Below are 23066 nucleotides of genomic sequence, written 5' to 3'. Positions count from 1 at the left end.
TTTCTTCTCTTTAATCTCTGCATTGGTTGCCACAGTTTCAGACCGATGATGTAGAGTCCTAATGACACCCAGTTTATATTCCAAAGGGTGGTGGGAATCAAACAGCAAGTACTGACCTGTGTGGGTGGGTTTCCTGTATACTTCAATATCCAGGTCCCCCCTCTTTGATAACTATTGCACAGCCCAAAAAAGCCAGTTTGCCGTCTTTCAAATCTTCCCTTGTGAACATGATGTTTTTATCCACCGAGTTTATGTGTTGGGTGAAGGCTGGAACCTCACATGCTTTAATTTTGACCCAGGTGTCATCCACATATCTGAACCAATGACTTGGTGTTGTTGCCTTGAATATGTCCAGGGCTTTCTTTTCCACTTCTTCTATGTAAAGGTTTGCTACAATTGGAGACACAGGCGAACCCATGGCACAGCCATGTTTTTGTCTATAGAAAACTTCCTTGTGCTTGAAATAAGTGGTATTGAGACAGAGGTCCAGTAAAGAACAAACTTGTTCTGGTGTCAGCTTTGTTCTGCTGCTGAGCGTGTTGTCTTTTTTCAGTCATTTCCTCACTGTTTCAATTGCCTCGGTAGTGGGTATGCATGTAAAAAGAGATGTTACGTCATAGGACACCATTGTATCATCGATCTCCAGCTTTAACTCCTGTGCTTTTTTTACAAAGTCCATGGAGTTCTGAATGTGGTGTACTGTGTTTCCAACTAAGGGAGCTAAGACGTTGGCCACGTATTTAGCGATGTTATAAGTCACAGAGTTATTGCTGCTGACAATTGGCTGGGGAATTCCCTACCAGTCATTTGAACTGAAGAAGCCACTCAGATGAGTGGTGAAACATTTTCAAGAAAAACCCAGAAAAGTCCAGTTGTTTTAGACTTAATTCTACTAGATAATGTATATCATGACCTGGATGAATGAGAATCTTCATAGATGTAAATAATAAATGTTTTTAATTAAATATATACATATTTAAATGCATTTTAACCGTCTTTCCCAGCTCTACCCAATGTGAAGATTGTAAACACAAAAACATTGGATTTGGAACATGAAAACCTGATAACCTGCTTTGTAGATGGGTTCTTTCCTCCGATGATAAAGGTAACTTGGCTGAAGAATGGGATTGAAGAGGGAGAGCAGGTCACATCCTCAGAGCTACTACCGGATGGAGACTGGGCATTTGAAATCCATGTGATGCTGGAGACAACCATTAAACATGGGGACACTTTCACCTGCCGGGTAGAGCACAGCAGCCTGCAACAGCCTATATCTGTGAACTGGGGTATGTTATATAATAGATTAAAAATTGTAAAAATGATTTCCTTTTTCTCAGTAATAATATAACTGTACTTTGTACTTGATGTTAACTAAGCAGCATGGATCTATACTGGTGGCAAAACAACCCTATTAGGTTTATTTAATGTTTAAATGATTTTTAGCAAACTTAAAGGGGACCTGTCACCTAGACATAAAAAGCTGTTTAATAAAAGTATTTTTTAAAATATACATGTATCCCAAAATCTTTTTTTTAGTACAATACAGTAAACATTTAAAAATCTCAGCAAAAATCATTTCACTTTCATTTCTGCACTTTCCACTCTCTACTCACTATTTCAACTGTGTAGCATGGGCATCAGGTCCCTTGTACAGCTGTTTTTGGGATAATGCACAGTTGATACCAGTTTGCACAAAATGGCGCCTGCCTATGTGCTCTAATTGTGGAGTCTAAAAGTATAAAGGAAACAATATTTTAAAAATGTATGCAGTGTAACATGATGACGTGGGATTTGCAATTATTTCTTACAGTGACAGGTCCCCTTTAGGGTATGGAAATCCAAATTACAGAAAGATCCCTTATTTGGAAAACCCCAGGTCCCAAGCATTTCAGATAATAATAGATCTATAACTGTAAATATTTAATGTGCTTTGACCATATTTATCATAGTGTGAATTCTGTGTTTCATTATGATAAGTTGCACTTTTTCTAAACCATTAAAATGGTACCATCAGCATACCTCCCAACATTTTGAAAACAGAAAGAGAAACAAAAATAATTGCTGCACACAGTGCGGTGAATTGTTTTTGTGACCACTCCCCCTAAATGCCACTTCCATTTGACTAAATTTGTCAGGTTATTTAAAGTTTGAACACATTTATGGGGGTTTTGGGGCCTGTCTTATGTGTTATTACAGTTTTGCTGAAAAAGGTGAAATTGCCCTTTAAGCTGCAAGTCTCAGTTCAACCAAGAGACCTGTTTAGCTTATTAGTTACAATTGTATCTCAGTGCAGGTCTGGCCGTTTACCTTTCTGGGTTCTCTGCCAAAAGCCCACTTATTTAATTAAAAGTGAGAAACAATGTATCTAAGTGCAGGTGACGCTAGTTTAGATTTCTGGGCTCTCTGCCAAAAGCTACTTTTAACTAAATTTGTATCTTTTTTAGCTTCAGTGCAGGAGATCAAAGGGAAATGAGGGACTTTTCAGTAAGAATCTGGGACTGGGGGTTGAGCTGTCAAAAGAGGGACTGTCCCGCTAAAATCGGGACAGTTGGGACGTATGCCATCAGTGTATATATAAACACCACATAACAAACTGGAAATGGTAGCTACACAATATAAAAAGGAAAATGAATTTCCTAATTTTGTTAAACTGTTATACTGCTATGATTTATATTGTTTTGTTTTGATATTCGTAGAAACTTAAAGGAGAAGGAAAGGCTAGTAAAGAGTTAATCTCAAGCTGCAGGCATACCTTCATTTGTCTCAATAGTGCCCTTAAGTCTCCCCATATTTCACCTGTTCAGATGATCAGAAGCCAAACAGGAAGAAAAAATGCTGAGCTGTGTAAAGAAAATTCCCATAATGCCTCTCTCCTGCACCAAGACCCAGACCAAGTGAACATGCTCAGTTAGTTAGACTATGAGGCTGATTTACTTACCCACGAACGGGTCGAAATGAGTCCGATTGCGTTTTTTTCGTAATGATCGGTATTTTGCGATTTTTTCGGATTCTTTTCGAATTTTTCGTTACCAATACGATTTTTGCGTAAAAACGCGAGTTTTTCGTATCCATTACGAAAGTTGCGTAAAATCTGGCGATTTTTCGTAGCGTTAAAACTTGCGCAAAAAGTTGCGCTTTTTTCGTAGTGTTAAAACTTACGCGAAACTTTGCACCTTTTAAGTTTTAACGCTACGAAAAATGCGCAACTTTTCGCGTAAGTTTTAACGCTACGAAAAATGCGCAACTTTTTACGCAACTTTCGTAATGGATACGAAAAACGCGCGTTTTTACGCAAAAATCGTATTGGTAACGAAAAATTCGTAAAGAATCCGAAAAAATCGCAAAACATACGAAAAAGTCGCAAAATGTTCGTTTTCAAGTCGGAACTTTTCCAATTCGGGTCGGATTCGTGGGTTAGTAAATCAGCCCCTATGAGTCAGCTTCCTGCTGATTGGATCAGATCCACATTCCTAAGGGGGGGAGTGGGTTCTTGGCATTCTTGAGGGAGGGGGGAGCAGGAGAGAGGAGAAAGCAGAAAGCTGCGTGTCTCTGGCACATGAATTACAGACAGAAGAAATATTTTGACAGAGAAGTCAGGTCAGCATTTCTGTGAGTGCTTATGGCTGTATTTACATAGACCTTTCTGATAAAGTTTACATAGTTTTTACCTTTCTTTCTCCTTTAAAGCAACTGAAGTTATGCTATTATGCTAGTTATGCTAGTGTACTATCTGGAAAAAAATGAAAAGAAAAGTGTGTTTGGATTTAAAACATCCCACAGACATAAGTGCTTCCTGTCCTGCTCAGTTTTCCAAATTGTAAAAAAACAAGGCAGGCAGTTTTGACCTGAAAACCGGGCTCTTTGGGTCAAATCCAGACAGGTGGCAACCCTAGGAGAAACAGCTTTTTACCAGGATAATATTGTTGGAGGACATATTTCACTGGATTTTCTGGTCTAACAAACTAATTCCAGCGTCACTCTGTGATTTGGAACCACAATCTCTGTAGCATCTAGCCAGGAATGGCAGACACTTGTTAAACCACCTGCAAGTAACTTTCCCAGCCAGAAATTAATTATGGTTGTCTTTTTTTAACTGAAGTCTGTCTATTTTAGTCTATGAGCCGGTTTGTTTAATTAAGTTCCATAAAAGTGAAGTGTTCTTTTGTAGGTAAGTGTTAAATCTTTAAAATTCTCGCCCAAAGATACAGCCAAATTCAGAACCAAATTCACTCTATAATTTGCATATTTACATTTATAAAAAAAAAATAATGCTAGATTTGGTGCATCCCAAGTTGTCACACATGTTTAACAGATCACCTTTTTATGCACAGTCACTTGTAGCTTATTATTCAGAGCACTTTACTAAATGTCTGTGGGAATGGTATTTACTGTAACAGTAAACCTTGTGGCTTTTGTTAAAGAAAACAAAATTATTGTTTGTCTGTTTCAGTAAAGTACAAGTCTGATTTAAGTGAGGGTGCAGATGCATCCTAGAAATAAACAAAAGACAGACTAGCACTATTCTAGACCAAGAATTGAAACTGGAAGCTGCTGGTTGTGTAATTGGTATTTACGATCGTATAAAGATGAAAAATAAACTCGAATGATTGTAAACATAACCAATTGCTTCCAGTTTCAACTTTTGGTCGGGAATAGTGCCGGCCTCTTTTGTTTGTTTCTTGACTCCCTACGCTAATGGTCAGAGGTATGTGTACCTGGACCCACTGTCAGTATCAGTAAGCTTTCACTTATCCAAATAACCGACATATTTCCATAATTTGATGCAAATGCATCCTGTAGACCAGCGCTGACTTTCTATCTATCCCAGTGAATAAAGTCAAAAAATAAAAAAAAGTGAAATCTTTTCAGTGCTGCAGTTTAGGGTACTGAGTGCAAATTGACTCTTTACAGAAAGATATATGCAACTATGCATGCTCCTTTATGTATGTATATATTGTTTATAAAGCGATACATGAATATGCAGTCTATACTGTTTTACAAAGTAGAAAAGTACGTACTTGAAAGGCAAACATAACTAGAAAGGGAAGTTTGAAAACAAACTTCATGTTGGTGTGAAAAACGTGAAGTCACTGAATGAAATCTGATCTGTCTCGCCCACTTTTTCTAACCTTGGACCACAGTTATATTGTTAAAAACCGTTGTGCAAAGTTTGGGGACCCTGGTTTTAATAGTGACTGAATGGCAGCAATTTAAATTTCCCCACTGAAAGTCAACGAGTGACATCTGATTAGCGGTAGGTGGCTCCACCCACTTTTTCTAACCTGGAACTGCAGTTACCCAGTGATTAACTCTGCAAAATTTAGGAGCAAAGTCACCCAGTGACAAACAGTGGGCACCCTGGCATAAATAGTGTGAGAATGACTGCATTTTAAATTTAAACCAATGAAATTCAATGGATGAAATCTGATTGGTTGTTAGTGGCCCAACCCACTTTTCCTATTTTTGAACTGCAGTCCCCCAGTGACCAAATTTGCAAAGTTTGGGGACTCTGGCATAAAAATTGTGGGACTGGCAGAATTTTACACTTCACCATTGAAAGTAAATGAGGGAAATGTGATTGGCTGTTGGTGGCTCCGCCCACTTTTTCTGACTTTGAACCACAAATACACAGTGATTAACTTTGGAAAGTTTAACAACCCTGGAATTAATACTTAAATAAAAGCATCAGTTTAAATATAAACAAATGAAATTTAATGGCAAGAAATGGCATGACTGTTGGTGGCTCCATTCACTTTTTCTAACCCTGAATACCTAGTCAGTCAGTGACTCACTGTGCAAAGTTTGGGAACCCTGACATAAATAGTGTGAGAAAGGCAGCATTTTAAATTTAAACCAAAAAAATTCAATAGGTGAAGTCTGATTGGCTGTTGGTGGCTCCACCCACTTTTTAAAACCTTAAAATGCAGTCCCCTAGTGACCATGGTGTTAATACTGTGAGAATGGCAGCAGGTTGAATTTCCAAATTGAAAGTCAGTAGGTAAACTCTGATTGGCTGTTGGTGGCTCCACCCACTTTTTCTAACCTTGAACCACAGTTACCTGGTGCCTAACTCCAGTTTGGGGACCCTGGTGTTATTACTGTGAGACTGGCAGCAGGTTAAATTTCCGCCAAGCCAATAGGTAAAATCTGATTGGTTGTTCACAGCTCCGCCCACTTTTGGGCATCCAACGATCATCATATTTTCATTCAGGCTGACCCCATGACTATGTGATTCAAGTTTGGGGAGTGTAGCCTCAAAGCTGTAAGATTGGCAGCAGTTTCAATTTCCCCATAAAAGTTAATGGCTGAAATTTGATTGGCTGTTGTTGGCCCCTCCCACTTTGGGTCATCCAACAAATGTCGCTATTTCATTCAGGGTGACCCCATGATTATGTTATTCAAGTTTGGGGGATGTAGCTTCAGAGCTGTAAGAGTGGCAGCAGTTTGAAAATCTTCCCTGTCAAAGTCAATGGGAAAATTGGGGTGTTCGGAGCAGCGCCACAAAAAGACGGGGGGCGGGATCCCTAAGAAAAGCACAAGCAACCTGCTCCACTATAGGGCGAAGAAGTGTGGCAAGTTTGGGCGTTGTACCCCTAAAACTGTAGGAGGAGTAGCATTTAGAGAAATCGAAGGTTTGGGCATTGGCACTTAAGTTCCAGGACTAGACCAGGCAAGGTAAGGCACCACAAGGTAGAAAGGCTTTAGACGAGAGATAGCAGTGGGTATGGATGGTGTAAAACAAGTGAGAAATCTATTGAGCAGCAGAGGAGTGAAGGATTTTAATAGCTAGGAGAAGGATTTTGTATGATATCCCATGCTTAACAGGCAGGCATGATAGAGATTTCACTAGTGTATTCACAAACAAACTAAAAGGATTGAGGAGACCGCCTCATACATATGCAAATAAGTCATAACAGGATTCTGGGAAGAAATTCATTAAGGCTCCTAGAAAAGTCCCATTTACATGGGCTTGTCCCATTTACATGGGTTTATCCTATAGGCTAAAGCTCACCCACTGGGTTTAAAGCAGAAGCCAGGATGACAGCTGATCAGATTCCCAACTACAGACCAGTTTCGCCCTTTTTGGGGCTCATCAGTGTAGTGCAGGGTTTTCTGATCATCTTAGGTCATATATGTCAAACACAAGGCCCGGGGGCCAAAACTGGCACACCTGGCTGTTTTATGTGGCCCTTGGTGAATGTGTCTGACCACCCTTATCAATTTCCATTTTCCTCACATAGTAACTAAGACTAAGGGGTTATTTATCATGCTGTGTAAAAAGTGGAGTGAAGCATTACCAGTAATGTTGCCCAAGGCATCCAATCAGTAATCAGATTTCAACAGTAGCAAAGCATCTATTCGCTGCTATGAGCAACATCACCAGTAATGTCTTACTCCACTTTTTACACATTGTGATAAATATACTCCTTAGTATCTTACTAAGAATATTAATAAAAAATTTGGCCTGCGACTTAGCCTGTGTTTTAGATTTCGGCCCCCTTATGTGATTGAGTTTGACACCCCTGTCTTAGGTAGAGCCAGGAGTGGGGATTCACGAACAAACTAAAAGGATTGAGGAGACCGCCTCATACATAAATGAACAGGTTCCCTCCTAGTAGAGAGCAGAATTTAAGATTGCAGGAGAAAGAGGTGGGAGTCTGGAAGACCAGTTAGTAGGAAATAACAGTTGTCTAAACAGGACAGGATAAAGGAATGGATTAGTGTTTTAGCTATTGGCAATGCAACATAGGAAAAAGCAGAAGTTTTGGCAGTGGCATTAATTTGGTTAGAGATGGTAAGGGACTGGTCCATCAGTAGTAATGGAAAAAGAAGTTGAAGGGACACATTTGGATAAGAAGACCATGAGCTCTGGGCCTGAGTGTGAGAGGTTAAAGTAACAGTAACACCAAAAAAATCAAAGTGTTGTAAAGTAATTACAATATAATGTACTGCTGCCTTGCACTAGTACAACTGGCCTGTATGTTAAACCTATATAGGTATGGGACCTGTTATTCAGATTGTTTAGGGCCTGGGGTTTTCCAGGTAAGGGATCTTTCTGTAATTTGGATCATCATACTTTAAGTCTACCAAAAATAATTTAAACATTAAATAAAACCAATCGGATTGTGTTGCCCCAATAAAGATTAATTAATCTTAGTTGGGATCAAGTACAATGTACTGTTTAGTATTACAGAAGATTAAGGAAATGATCCTTAAAATTTAAATTATTAAAATGGAGTCTATGGGAGATACAGGCCATAATTCTGAGCTTTTTCGATAACAGGTTTCTGGATAATGGATCCCATACCTGTATTATGTCCAGTGGGCAGTACAGGCATCAGGCACATTGAAGCGTACACTTATATGGCAAGCAAGAAGTGCTTCATAAAGATGTAACATAGTTAGGGGTGTTGGGACTCACTGATAAAATGATAATATTTCCTTGTATCTCTCAAATGCCAGGCAGACACATGACATCTACAGCAAATTATACCATAAGACAGTGCTGTCCAACTTCTGTTGTACCGAGGACCGGAATTTTTCCGACCTACGTGGTGGAGGGCCGATAATGGAAGCCAGTTTTGACCACTCCCCTTTTTGAAACTGCACCCACTTGAAACCACACCCATGTTATCACATGACCATACCCATATAAATGGTTGTAGTACAGCAAAAACCTGCCATACTCTGCCTGCCCTATCCTGCCTGTGTGTGCCATACTCTGCCTTCCCTGCCCTGCCTGTGTGTGCCATACTCTGCCTTCCCTACCCTGCCTGTGTGCCATACTTTCACTGTGTGTGCCATTCTTGGCTGGTTTGTGCCATACTTGGCCTGTGTGTGCCATACTCTGCCTGCCCTACCCTGCCTGTGTGTGCCATACTCTGCCTTCCCTACCTTGCCTGTGTGTGCCATACTCTGCCTTCCCTACCCTGCCTGCGTGTGCCATACTTTCACTGTGTTTGCCATTCTTGGCTGGTTTGTGCCATACTTGGCCTGTGTGTGCCATACTCTGCCTTCCCTACCCTGCCTGTGTGTACCATACTCTGCCTGCCCTACCCTGCCTGTGTGTGCCATACTCTGCTTGCCCTATGATGCCTGTGTGTATGGCACACACAGGCAGCCTACAGTGACACAATGCTGGCACTGCTCCTACAGTCCGCACAATAACTATATATTAAAAAACTTTTTAATTGAAGTACCACCTCAGTATATGTTCTTTTTGTAGTGTGTAGGGATTATTTGTGGGTTTCTACTGCTCCTGAGGTGTGAACAGGGGAACAATATGGGTGATTACAGCCTGAGCCTGAGGTGTGAACACTGCAGGGGGTGAACAATGCAGAGATTAAAAGGTGTGGACAACACAGGGGATTACATATTTAAACAATACAGCCTGATTACAGCCTGAATCTGAGGTGAGAACCATGCAGGGGGCCAGTTAATCACAGTACTGGTACCATTTAAAGCTTACACAAGAGTAAGCCATCAAAGCAGCCAGACAGGTGGGGGGCCACACAGAGGGGGGTCGCGGGCCGCCAGTTGGACAGCACTGCCATAAGAGATATGGGTAATGGCTAGTGATGAGCGAATCTGTCCCTGTTTCGCTTCGCCGGAAAATTTGCGAATCTTTCAAAAGATTCATGAAACGGCAGAAAATTTGCGAAACGGCGAAAATGTCGCACGTCAAAAAAAATTGTCGCCCGCGGCTATTCTTTTGTCACATGGCTATTATTTCGTCGCCCGCGGCTATTATTTTGTCGCCCGGCTATTATTTCGTCACAATTTTTGGACGTGCGGCGAAGTTTTGCCGCGAATCCATGCCTGCCGAAACATTTCGCCCATCACTAGTAATGGCACTACCATAATATTTTACTGAGATTATAAATCCTGAACCCCAAGAATATTATACAGTGGGTACTGGACCATCAAACAGATTATATACAGTGAGATGCAGTGGACTCTGGCATCCCAACAACTTTCTATACAATAAAAAGTAGTAGGCTGTGACAGGGCCAGAACTAGGGGTAGGCAGAGTAGGCGCCTGCCTAGGGCGCAATCACTGGGGGGCGCACATTAAAGGGGAAAGAATTTTTTATTTTTTTTTGGTAGTAATCGTAGTAGTAGTATTTTATTAGTTCACCTTTGCTTTAACCCTTTCACTGCCAGCCATTTTGGACAAAGCGGAACTTCTACTGCCAGACAGTTTTTGAACATTTTTCACTGTTTCAGTTTAGGGGCCTTTCCTCGGGGGGACTTTTAGTTTACCCAGGAAAACAATATATCATTTTTTTCAGGACAACCTAAGCTTTTAAAATATGGTAGAATTTTTGTGTAATTCCAATTTTGTAACAAGATATAGGCTTCTAAATGTCTAAGAAATGAAAAAAAATAATATTTTCCATAATAAACACATATACCAGAAACAAAAAATATTTTATGCACAAAAATACAACTGGTTTGGAAAGTCCCATGTCTCCTGAACGTGCCAATACCAAATATATATAGTTTTATGGAGATTTCTCACTTGTATAGGTCAAAACCCTCCAGCAGTACACTACCAAATTTCCAAAGCACTGCTCCAGAAAGCTGCATACTTTAGATTTTAAGGCCAAAAATTCCGCTAACAGAAAGTTTATCCCAGAAAATGTTACATTTTTAGAAAGAAGAGATTCTGGGGAATCCAGAATAGGTAGAACTGTCTGTCTGCTCCAAACTACCAAGTTGCAATGCTTTCCTAGCATTGGTTTCCAAGTTATTGGTTTTTATCAAAATTTGTAAAAATTTTAAAAAATCGCTTCAAAGCTTCTAGTCTATAGTATCTTAACTCCTAAAGGTCATAAAGTAACCAAATAAAACACCCTAAATATGAACGCCAGGGGTCCACTGAACAGTTTGATGCCCAATATGTATAGGTTTAGCTAAGTATGTGGCTTGTAGGGGCCCCAATGTGAACATACCCCCATATGTACTGTCATTTCTGTCATTTCAGCTTCTGCAAAATCAACATTTACATCATTATATGTGGGATAATGCTAGTTAAAAGTAAATTTACCCCAGAAAGTCATATATTTTTGGAAAGTACACATTCCTCCAAATCTAAAATGGGTACCCATGTCTTTCTACTCCAAAGTACCAAGCCGCAAAGCTTTCCTAAAGTTGGCAATTTTGATAACATTTCCAAAAATCCACTCAAAGCTTCCAGTTTCCAGCATCTTATCTCTCACATAGCATTAGGTACCAAGATAAAACACCCTAAATATGAACGCCAGGGGCCCACTGAACAGTTTGATGCCCAATATGTATAGGTTTACCTAAGAATGTGGCATGTAGGGGCCCCAATGTGAACATACCCCCATATGATCTATCATTTCTGTCATTTCAGCTTCTGCAAAATCAACACTTTTACATCATTATATGTGGGATAATGCTAGTAAAAAGTACATTCACCCCAGAAAATCACATTTTTGGAAAGTACACATTCCCCCGAACCTAAAATGGGTACCCATGTCTATCTACTCCAAAGTACCAAACCATAAAGCTTTCCTAAATTTGACGATTTTTATGGAATTTCCAAAAATCACCTCAAAACTTGCAGCATCTTATTTTCTACAGGTCATTAGGTACCAAGACAAACCTCCCTAAATATGAACCCCAGAGGTCTACTGAACAGTTTGATGCCCACTGTACATAGGTTTATCAAAGCATATGGCACATATGGCACAGAGACCCCCATATGTACCTTGTGCACACTAATTTCATGGCTTATCTTTACCTAATTCATAAACACACGCCAGTTTTATGAGGGGTAGAAGCTGCAGAAATGTAGGGTGACCCCTAAAACCATATATTTTTGGAAAGTACACATTCTGACAAATCCAACAAGGGTAAAGAGTCTTTTCTACACCAAAGTACCAAGCCACAAAGCTTTCCTAAATTTAGTGGTTTTTATGACTTTTCAGAAAATCACATAAAAATGTTGCAGTTTGCCACATATATCTCACACAATTTCTTGCATACAAAGGCAAGTCACCCCAAATAGGAATACCAGAGGCCTACTGAACAGTTTGATGCCCAATATGCATAGATATACCAAAGTCTGTGGTGTGTACTGAACCCAAAATTAAAATAGCGCATATGGATTTCTCGTCTGCCGACTCAGATTTTGCACTCAGAGCCCCCTGACAGCGTATGATGTGCAGTAAGACCCCCTAACTATACAGAGACCCACAGAAAACCATATATTTTTGGAAAGTACACATTCTGACAAATCCAACAAGGGTAAAGAGTCTTTTCTACACCAAAGTACCAAGCCACAAAGCTTTCCTAAATTTAGTGGTTTTTATGACTTTTCAGAAAATCACATAAAAATGTTGCAGTTTGCCACATATATCTCACACAATTTCTTGCGTACAAAGGCAAGTCACCCCAAATAGGAACACCAGAGGCCTACTGAACAGTTTGATGCCCAATATGCATAGATATACCAAAGTCTGTGGTGTGTACTGATCCCAAAATGAAAATAGCGCATAAGGATTTCTCGTCTGCCAACTCAGCTTTTGCACACAGAGCCCCCTGTCAGTGTATTATGTGCAGTAACCCCCCCTAACTATACACAGGCCCCCAGAAAACCATATATTTTTGGAAAGTACACATTCTGATGAATTCAAAATAGGTAAAGTTAGTTTTGTACACCAAAGTTACACCTGGCAAAGCTATGCTAAAAACAGATCAGGAATACTAATATAGGGATAAAAATGCAATAAAACCACAAAAATTGTGCAAATCAATGAAACAACAAAATAAGTCACATGACAGTGTAATTAGTGGTTAGAATAGCTGATCCAATAGTCACGTTGTCAAAAGAAACAGTTTTTGGGGGAAATAAAATTTAAAAAAAAAGAAGTAAACTGAAAAAAAAATTTAAATTTTTTTTTGTTAGTTTGTGTATACATGTGCACATGTAAAAGTTGTGTGACAGTGTGTATATGAGTGTATATAAGTGTGCAAAGTGGAAAAAAAAAACCTGTGCTACAACCTGTGTTGTATGTGTGTATAAATGTATATAAATGTATGTAAGTGTGTGTAAAAGTGTGTATAAATAAAAATAAAGTCACACTTACTTGTCTGAAGGTCAGATCGGTTCCCTGCTCCTCCTTCCTGCAGTCGCCGAGGAAGTAGGTGGGAGGCGGCTCTGGGGGGGGGAAGCAGGAAGCAGTACAAGCAGTAAATGCGATGCGATCGCATCTGCTGCTTGTAGGATGGTCCTGTGACAATCGCATCGCAGGACCATCCCCCCAACCCCCTCGGCTCGTTGCCGAAGGGGTTGGGGCACATCTGTCTCTCTGCACCGGCGGCTTTTGCCGCCGATGCAGAGAGAAGCGCTTAGGCATAAAGAACGTAGGTACTACAGCTTTGGCAGGAAACTGCTTTTATTAAAACGACGTAGTACCTACGGTCTTGGCTGGGGTGCAGCGGTGGGTGGTTGTGCTGTGAAAGCCGTGGAGGCCTGAGTGAGCAGGACTGCTGGCTGGGACCTGGGAGTTCACTGACAATTCTTAATAGCTGCTGCTGCTTGGCACAGCTACAGATGGGGGGGGGGGGGCAATATGAGGGCTTGGCTGCTGCTGGCACAGTACAGATGGGGGGCAATATGAGGGATTGGCTGCTGCTGGCACAGCTACAGATGGGGGGCAGTATGAGGGATTGGCTGCTGCTGCTGGCACAGGTACAAATGGGGGCAATATTAGAGATTGGCTGCTGCTGGCACAGGTACAAATGGGGGCAATATGAGGGATTGGCTGCTGCTTGCACAGGTGGGGGGGCAATATGAGGGATTGACTGCTGCTGGCACAGGTACAGATGGGGGCAATATGAGGGATTGGCTGCTGCTGGCACAGTACAGGTGGGGGGGCAATAAGAGGGATTGACTGCTGCTGGCACAGGTACAAATGGGGGTAATATGAGAGATTGGCTGCTGCTGGCACAGGTACAGATGGGGGGCAATATGAGGGATTGGCTGCTGCTGGCACAGGTACAGATGGGGGGCAATATGAGGGATTGGCTGCTGCTGGCACAGGTACAGATGGGGGCAATATGAGGGATTGGCTGCTGCTGGCACAGGTACAGATGGGGGGCAATATGAGGGATTGGCTGCTGCTGGCACAGGTACAGATGGGGGGCAATATGAGGGATTGGCTGCTGCTGGCACAGTACAGGTGGGGGGGGGGCAATAAGAGGGATTGGCTGCTGCTGGCACAGGTACAAATGGGGGTAATATGAGAGATTGGCTGCTGCTGGCACAGGTACAGATGGGGGGCAATATGAGGGATTGGCTGCTGCTGGCACAGGTACAGATGGGGGCAATATGAGGGATTGGCTGCTGCTGGCACAGGTACAGATGGGGGGCAATATGAGGGATTGGCTGCTGCTGGTACAGGTACAGATGGGGGGCAATATGAGGGATTGGCTGCTGCTGGCACAGGTACAGATTGGGGGCAATATGAGGGATTTGCTGCTGCTGGCACAGGTACAGATGGGGGGCAATATGAGGGATTGGCTGCTGCTGGCACAGGTACAGATGGGGGGCAATATGAGGGATTGGCTGCTGCTGGCACAGTACAGATGGGGGGCAATATGAAGGTGTCAAGGATAAAACTGTTGGATAAGCCAAATAATCATAGCAAGCTTTCAGAACATTTTATTTCCTTTTTCAAGCTGATTACAAAAGGGAACTAAAATGTTCTGAAAGCTTGCTATGATTATCTTAGTTAGCCAATAAAGGTATCACCTTTATACCACTTGTTATTTTTTATTTCAAAAGGGTTACCCTGTAAACATTTTGACTGGCTAGCACGGTACATCGCCTTTTCCTGCATCTTATAATCCTGAGATACTCTTATCAGTAGTTAGCAGGACAGGCAAAGAGGCCCAGTTGACCAACACCCATGCGACCCCTTTGTCACAAACTCAATGACTCATCAAAAAGTTCTTCAACAGCAAGAAGAAAACATTCTTATACAATGTATTTCAAAACCCCTCTAATATTAAATGATATGAACATAATGGAGTAAAGATGGTTTATTTTTTCTTTTACAAGGGATTGGCTGCTGCTGGCACAGTACAGATGGGGGGCAATATGAGAGATTGGCTGCTGCTGGCACAGTACAGATGGGGGCAATATGAGAGATTGGCTGCTGCTGGCACAGTACAGATGGGGGCAATATGAGAGATTGGCTGCTGCTGGCACAGTACAGATGGGGGGGCAATATGAGGGATTGGCTGCTGCTGGCACAGTATAGATGGGGGCAATATGTTGGGTGCAGGCACAAATATATAGGGGCAATATGATGGCTGTTGGCACTTGTACATGGGGGCAATTGGGGGCTTATTTTATGTGGTGATGGCAGCTGTCCATTTATTAGTTTATTATTTATTTTATTAAAAAATAAACTATTCATTCTATTGCTACTAATTATATTGTCTAAAATGCTGAAAAAAAGAATTTAAAAAAATTTGAAACCATATAATGGTAAGGTGGGAAATTGTAGGGCGGGGGGGGGGCGGCGCTGATTGAAGCCCTTGGCTAGGGTGCCAAAATACCTTGGCACGGCCCTGGGCTCTGATACTCTAAACACATTATAATTGGTGAGAACTAGTGGGTACTGGTACCCTACATATACTATACAGCAAGAGGCAGTGCGTACAGACACTCCAAGGCATTATATATAGCTCCCCAAACATGAAGGAGAAAGACATTGTTGCCACCCTTATACTAGAACTTCAAATTAAGCTGTTCATATTATTAACATTGGAGACAAACATCACCGGTGAAGTTTCCCATAGCAACCAATCAGTAATTAGATTTGAATGTTCACCTACAAGTTAGAAAACAAAAGCAAAGATCTGATTGGTTGCTATGGGCAACATCATTGTTGATGTTTGTCTCCATTGTTAATAAATACACCCTAGTTTATTTTTTTCATTGTATCGAATATATAGGCACCTCAGAGCCACCCCCCTAATGCTGCCTCCCTAGGCACAGGCCCTCAGGTGCCTGTATATATACAGTGGTGTGAAAAACTATTTCCTGATTTCTTATTCTTTTGCATGTTTGTCACACAAAATGTTTCTGATCATCAAACACATTTAACTATTAGTCAAAGATAACACAAGTAAACACAAAATGCAGTTTTTAAATGAGGGTTTTTATTATTTAGGGAGAAAAAAATCCAAACCTACATGGCCCTGTGTGAAAAAGTATTTGCCCCCTGAACCTAATAACTGGTTGGGCAACCCTTAGCAGCAATAACTGCAATCAAGCGTTTGCGATAACTTGCAACAAGTCTTTTACAGCGCTCTGGAGGAATTTTGGCCCACTCATCTTTGCAGAATTGTTGTAATTCAGCTTTATTTGAAGGTTTTCTAGCATGAACTGCCTTTTTAAGGTCATGCCACAACATCTCAATAGGATTCAGGTCAGGACTTTGACTAGGCCACTCCAAAGTCTTCATTTTGTTTTTCTTCAGCCATTCAGAGGTGGATTTGCTGGTGTGTTTTGGGTCATTGTCCTGCTGCAGCACCCAAGATCGCTTCAGCTTGAGTTGACGAACAGATGGCCGGATATTCTCCTTCAGGATTTTTTGGTAGACAGTAGAATTCATGGTTCCATCTATCACAGCAAGCCTTCCAGGTCCTGAAGCAGCAAAACAACCCCAGACCATCACACTACCACCACCATATTTTACTGTTGGTATGATGTTCTTTTTCTGAAATGCTGTGTTACTTTTACGCCAGATGTAACGGGACACGCACCTTCCAAAAAGTTCAACTTTTGTCTTGTCGGTCCACAAGGTATTTTCCCAAAAGTCTTGGCAATCATTGAGATGTTTTTTAGCAAAATTGAGACGAGCCTTAATGTTCTTTTTGCTTAAAAGTGGTTTGCGCCTTGGAAATCTGCCATGCAGGCCGTTTTTGCCCAGTCTCTTTCTTATGGTGGAGTCGTGAACACTGACCTTAATTGAGGCAAGTGAGGCCTGCAGTTCTTTAGATGTTGTCCTGGGGTCTTTTGTGGCCTCTCGGATGAGTTGTCTCTGCACTCTTGGGGTAATTTTGGTCGGCCGGCCACTCCTGGGAAGGTTCACCAATGTTCCATGTTTTTGCCATTTGTGGATAATGGCTCTCACTGTGGTTCGCTGGAGTCCCAAGGCTTTAGAAATGGCTTTATAACCTTTACCAGACTGATAGATCTCAATTACTTTTGTTCTCATTTGTTCCTGAATTTCTTTGGATCTTGGCATGATGTCTAGCTTTTGAGGTGCTTTTAGTCTACTTCTCTGTGTCAGGTAGCTCCTATTTAAGTGATTTCTTGATTGAAACAGGTGTGGCAGTAATCAGGCCTGGGGGTGACTACAGAAATTGATACTGAAATTGAAAATTGAAATTGATAAACCACAGTTAAGTTATTTTTTAACAAGGGGGGCAATCACTTTTTCACACAGGGCCATGTAGATTTGGAGTTTTTTTTCTCCATTAATAACGTAAACCTTCATTTAAAAACTGCATTTTGTGTTCAATTATGTTATCTTTGACTAATAGTTAACGGTTTTTGATGAGCAGAAACATTTAAGTGTGACAAACATGCAAAAGAATAAGAAATCAGGAAGGGGGCAAATAGTTTTTCACACCACTGTATATATATGTGGCTAGCAACCAGCAGGTACAGTTGAGTGGGCAACTACTGGCAGTGGGTGATTTTGGCCTTGGGCACTAATACAACTTGGCCTGGCACTGATTTATTACTGTGCTGTATGTCATAGAGGACCTGAAATAATGTTCTTGTAGTTGGTTTTCTGTACAACTGAATATCCTTAAACTAAATGGATTCTTTCTACCATTATTTTTAAAAATTGAACATTTCTTACATAATGATACCTGTATTTCCCACAGAGCCAGATGTATCTGAATCTGCTCACAATAAGATGTTGACTGGTATTGTTGGCTTTGTGCTTGGTTCCATTTTCATCATAGTCGGCCTCATAGTCTACCTCCGGAGTAAGAAAAGTGAGTATTTAAGTGACAGCTAAACATAACTAGCTAAAGCAACATATTATATGGATAATGTGTTAAAAATCAGCTAAGATTAAATGAAAAATGTGATCTCAATTCATTTGGTCATGCTTTTCCTTCTAGTTCTGTTGTGAGTAATGAATGTAAGTGAGGAGGGTTATAATTGTGCTTTGATTAGGTGTGTGCAATTTGTGGAGGAAATGGAATTTTAAGAATTCAGTGGGTTTAAAGGAGGACTACTGTAAATATTAATGTTATAATCTGTTAAACAAATCTGTACTGTTTCTGAAACAAAGAAAATACTGTTCAGTATCCTCTTCTCTGCAATCTTTTTGTTTTTCCTCTCGGTGAGCTTAGTGTACTTCTGAATTGGCATCAAAAGGGGGGGAAAGCATAAAAAAGAAATATGTTACACTATATCTACTTATATCTACTTGGCCTTTAAACAGTTTAATGAACTGTGTGCAGGTTGTAGTAGTGTGATTATACCACCAAATATTGTGTCAGCCTTACATCCTGGGTATAATTTTAGCAGTCTGTCTGAGCCATCAATGACTGCAGCTTGTTGCTGCCAAACATTAGATTTCTGATGTGGTGGTCCTGGGGGACAGGAGGGAAGATATTTTTTTATATGTGCATGTATGGGGGATGCAGGGCCGGAACTAAGGGTAGGCAGAAGAGGCAGCTGCCTGGGGCGCAACGATTGGGGGGTGCCAGGCAGGATCCATCCCATTGCGACCCCCCTCCCGCGCGACTGCGCATACGCGCCAAAGGGTGGGGGAGAGGGGAAATGAGGAAGGTGCAGGGGCGAGGTGGCCGACCAGGTTGCCTAGGACGTCTGGTCGGCTTGGCCCACCCCTGGGGGGGATGTGATCTATTTTGTGGATGTGCTTTTCTATTGAATGTGTTGTGGTAGGGTGTATGAGGTAAGGGAGAAGGTGTACTGTGTACTAAGGCAACTTTATTTTATTAACATTTATTAACAGTAAGAATAAGTTTCTGCTATGTACACTGTGTTTCTGTAACTTACTATATTATGTTCTTTTCACAGCTATGACTCGCTTTTCAGTGGTACAGAATGAAAGTAAGTGATGCTTTATTTACATCTGTGATTCTGTTTTCAGGTGACTTCACAAGTTATACTTAAAGAATACCAAAACAGTAAAAATGATCCCAGGAATATACATTTTTAAAATGGCCAATATGTTAGTAGTACATGATCATTTTAGCTTGTGTTGCATTTGTGTGCTCAGATTTCACATTGTATCTAACATCATTCCCAGAATATAAATACAAACAGTACATTAGGATACACACATAAAGGTCAGTTTATGAACATGCTGTGTGCAAAGTGCAACTTTTGGGCCAAGATGTTGCTGGATTTTTTTTACCTGAAATTCTGCATTTTTCTCACAATGCCAGTGTAGTTGTATACTTGAGGCGAGGATGCACCTGACACAGTTAGGGCCAGTATACCAAAACTTGCCCAGTTGCATTTAATTACAAATTAGTTGACATTGCACTAATTTTAAGGATTGTGTCATTTGCACGTGATTATTTGCAATTATGTGTATTGATGCAGCATGCCTCCCAATTGTCCAGATTTTCACGGGACAGTCCCTCTTTTAACAGCTGAACCCACAGTCCTGGTTTCTTACTGAAAAGTCCCTCATTTCCCTTTGATCTCCTGCACTGAACGCACTTAGATACATTGGGGCCGATTCACTAAAGTGCGATAAAACGTGCGCTATTTATAGCGTGCGGTAAAAATTTTATCACGTCTAAATTTTCGCAACTTTTCACACGATTTACTATAAGCATACTTGCGCTATTTTACGCGCGATATTTCATGCGATATTTTTGTCACGATAAATAACGTGCGCAGTATTTTTCGCATGCACGCTATTTATCGCAAGCGCTAATTGTCGCAACATTACACACGCGACAATCGGCAGCATAAAATTGGCGACATTTTGCCCTGGGAGAGCACAGAGTGCTAGAGAGGTGCTGTATAAATGTTTATTTGCAAAAAACCCCCCAAAAAACAATAAAAATCTAAGAAAAAAAAAGAAGTGCTAGAGATAATAAAAGTGGCTTAAATTAAGTGGGAGATTTTAGACACAGAATAAATGGCAAATATTTTATGGGCACTTTATTAAACGGGAACAGATATAATATTGCAATTATTCTGGCAACAAAACATTTGATTGGCAGTTATCACACTCGCCAGAAAATACGCTACGTACTAATTAACGCAAGTTTTACTATTCAGCAAAATGGGCTCAAGACAAAATTGTTGGCAGAATATTTGCAAAAATTTAACCCATATAGCATATTGATGCTGTTACTGATAAATGTAAGAGTGTAGGGGAAACTACATGAAAGTATAGAATACCATATCAAGGAAGGAAAAACAATTAGACATTACTCAGTTCAAAAGTAGAAAAATAAAAACTTTTAATTTAACAATTAAAGGGAAAAAACTGGGAAAGATAAAACTTAGGGCTTGCTGCCCTTGAGTTCTCTGATGTCCCTCCTCATTTCGTCCTTTTCCCCCCGGAGCTGGGCCAGCTCGGCCTTGATGTTGGCCAGGTCCTCCTGCACTGATGGTCCCTCGTGTGCAGGAGAACCTGGTGCCCAGCGCTTGGCCTGGGGGGAGTCCGGGGCCAGGGGGGAAACTGGGGGAGGAATGAAGGGGGGAGTGTCCGGGGCCTCTGGAGCCTGGGCGGGTGCTGCTGCCTGGCCGAGTGCTGGGGCCTCTGGGGCCTGGGCGGGTGCTGCTGCCTGGCCGGGTGCTGGGGCCGCTGGAGCCTGGGCGGGTGCTGCTGCCTGGCCGGGTGCTGGGGCATCTGGGGCCTCTGGAGCCTCTGGGGCCTGGGCGGGTGCTGCTGCCTGACCGGGTGCTGGGGCCTCGGGGACCGCTTGAGTCTGGTGGGCCTCGGTGGCCGCTTGAGCCTGGTGGGCCTCGGGGGCCACAGGAGCCTGGTTTGCCTGGGGTTGTGCCTGGGGATGAGGCGCCAGCTGAAGTTCTGTGAGATAGTATTGCAAGATGTTATTTTGTGTAATATATTATACATATATATATATATATATATATATATATATATATATATATATACATTCATACACCATCATTAATAACGGGGCCCCTCACAACAACATTTTTTGGGCCCCCCTCCTCCCACACCCCCACTGGCCCCTCCCCCTGTGAACCCTCACTTCAATACAAAGGACACACAGACATTGTTAGCCAGGGCCCCCTAAAACATTCGTGGCTCTTTCCCAAATGACTATGGGCCGCTCCCTGCTGCTTCCCCCCTGCTTTAAACTCATTTATGCATATGTATTTGAAAATAGATGTGTGTATATATATATATATATATATATATATATATATACACACAATACGGAGTGCTGGGAAGCTGCACACCATAAGGAACAATAATACCTGGGTGCCTGTGGCAAAACAAAATCTAGACAGGCATAGGGTGACTGCACACACAGGATTTTCACAAGGAGTCACGAAGATGTGAAATAATATTCAGAGCTTTATTGTGACCAACGTTTCAGTTCCTCGCTGACATTATGGTTGAACGTGATGGACGTATGTCTTTTTTCAACCCAACTTACTATGTTACTATGTTACTTTCGTCATCCCTGACATTTCTTACATTTGTACTTTTAGTTCAAATTTTACTGAACGTATACTGTAAAAGCATAATAAAGTACAATAATTACCTTCCGCAATTTCAGCTATCAGGTCGGAATTCCTGCACTTCAGGTCAGACCAAATGCGCTGGAGCAGGCGGAGGTCCACTTCAATTCCAAAGCCCCCGCGCAACCCGGCTTGGAGGTCACGCAGGATGGCTCTCTTCCTCTCGTGGACCCCTAAGGGCCCCAGCGGCTTGTCGTCATATCCTGAACGCAGGAAAAAGCTGATAAGATAGCGCCTCTCCCCTGGTAGCAGATCAGAAACCCCAGGCATGATGCTCCTCTCAGTGTGACTGCAGGCTCAATGACACAAAATGGCCCCAAGTCGCACATGTCACGAGATTACAAAATCGCTACAAAATGTCCGTGAGATTACAAAGTCACGACAGAGAAATCGCCAAAATATATTTAGTAATGTATTTTGTGTGACTAAATATTTACCGCTACAGTACTGTATATTATGGCGACTAAATATTTACCGCTATAGAACTGTATATTATGGCGACTAAATATTTACTGCTATAGTACTGTATATTATGGCGACTAAATATTTACCGCTATAGTACTGTATATTATGGCGACTAAAGATTTACGACTATAGTAGTGAAATTCCATACATGCCAAGACTTTAGTAAAATTTAGCAGAAAGACACATACTTGAATAAATAACACTGCTAAGTCCATATTTTGTTGCCAAAAACTCATTTACTGTACTTTTCTATAATTTTTCGCCTGCCTGTAGTAGGTGTTAATTTTCGCATAGACCAATGCGATATTTAGCGCGCCTAAGTGTTTATGAATCATGCGATTGTATTCTTTTCAGCACAAAAATGCATGTGGTAAAACTAGCGCATGCGGTTGCGTGAAAAATAACGCATGCGATATGTCGACTTAATGCACGCGATAATACTATGGTGAATCGCGCGATAATTATCGCGACTAATTTAACGCAAAAATTTTTATCGCACTTAAGTGAATCAGGCCCATTGGAGTAAAAACAACAATTTGTATTAATTTGTATGTCCTTGTATACTAGATTGGTTTTGATTTTTTTGAGGTTTATATCAGTCAATTTTTATCGCCATAATTGTTATATGGGCCACATGGTAAACATACTCCAAGAACAAATGTAGCCTGTGCTTCAGAGCACAGCTACTCGTTTTACTGTCTGAGGACTAAATTTTATCCTGGATGATTGGGGTTTATTTTATTAGTACCCTGTATTTGTAACACATAGTTAATTTAGTGGTAACATCCTGCATAGAACCTGCACAAGTTTTTGGCATAAAAAA

General features: G+C 41.3%; 1 protein-coding gene across 2 annotated transcripts in view; it reads left to right on the top strand.

The window, feature by feature from the left end:
* LOC100145508 (hypothetical protein) overlaps positions 1-23066 on the top strand; it is an 82367-nt gene that overhangs the window by 18924 nt on the left and 40377 nt on the right. For both annotated transcript variants that reach the window (NM_001126952.1, XM_031890214.1), the window contains exons 3-5: positions 1005-1286; positions 17944-18057; positions 19115-19147. In NM_001126952.1, coding sequence (NP_001120424.1) covers positions 1005-1286; positions 17944-18057; positions 19115-19147 — 429 coding nt within the window. The remainder of the gene's footprint in view (positions 1-1004; positions 1287-17943; positions 18058-19114; positions 19148-23066) is intronic.

The sequence above is a fragment of the Xenopus tropicalis genome, chromosome 8, assembly GCF_000004195.4.
Source record: "Xenopus tropicalis strain Nigerian chromosome 8, UCB_Xtro_10.0, whole genome shotgun sequence".
In the NCBI taxonomy this organism is placed as follows: Eukaryota; Metazoa; Chordata; class Amphibia; order Anura; family Pipidae; genus Xenopus; species Xenopus tropicalis.
Note: the sequence above shows the minus strand (reverse complement) of the source record. Positions and strands in the feature narration are given on the sequence as shown.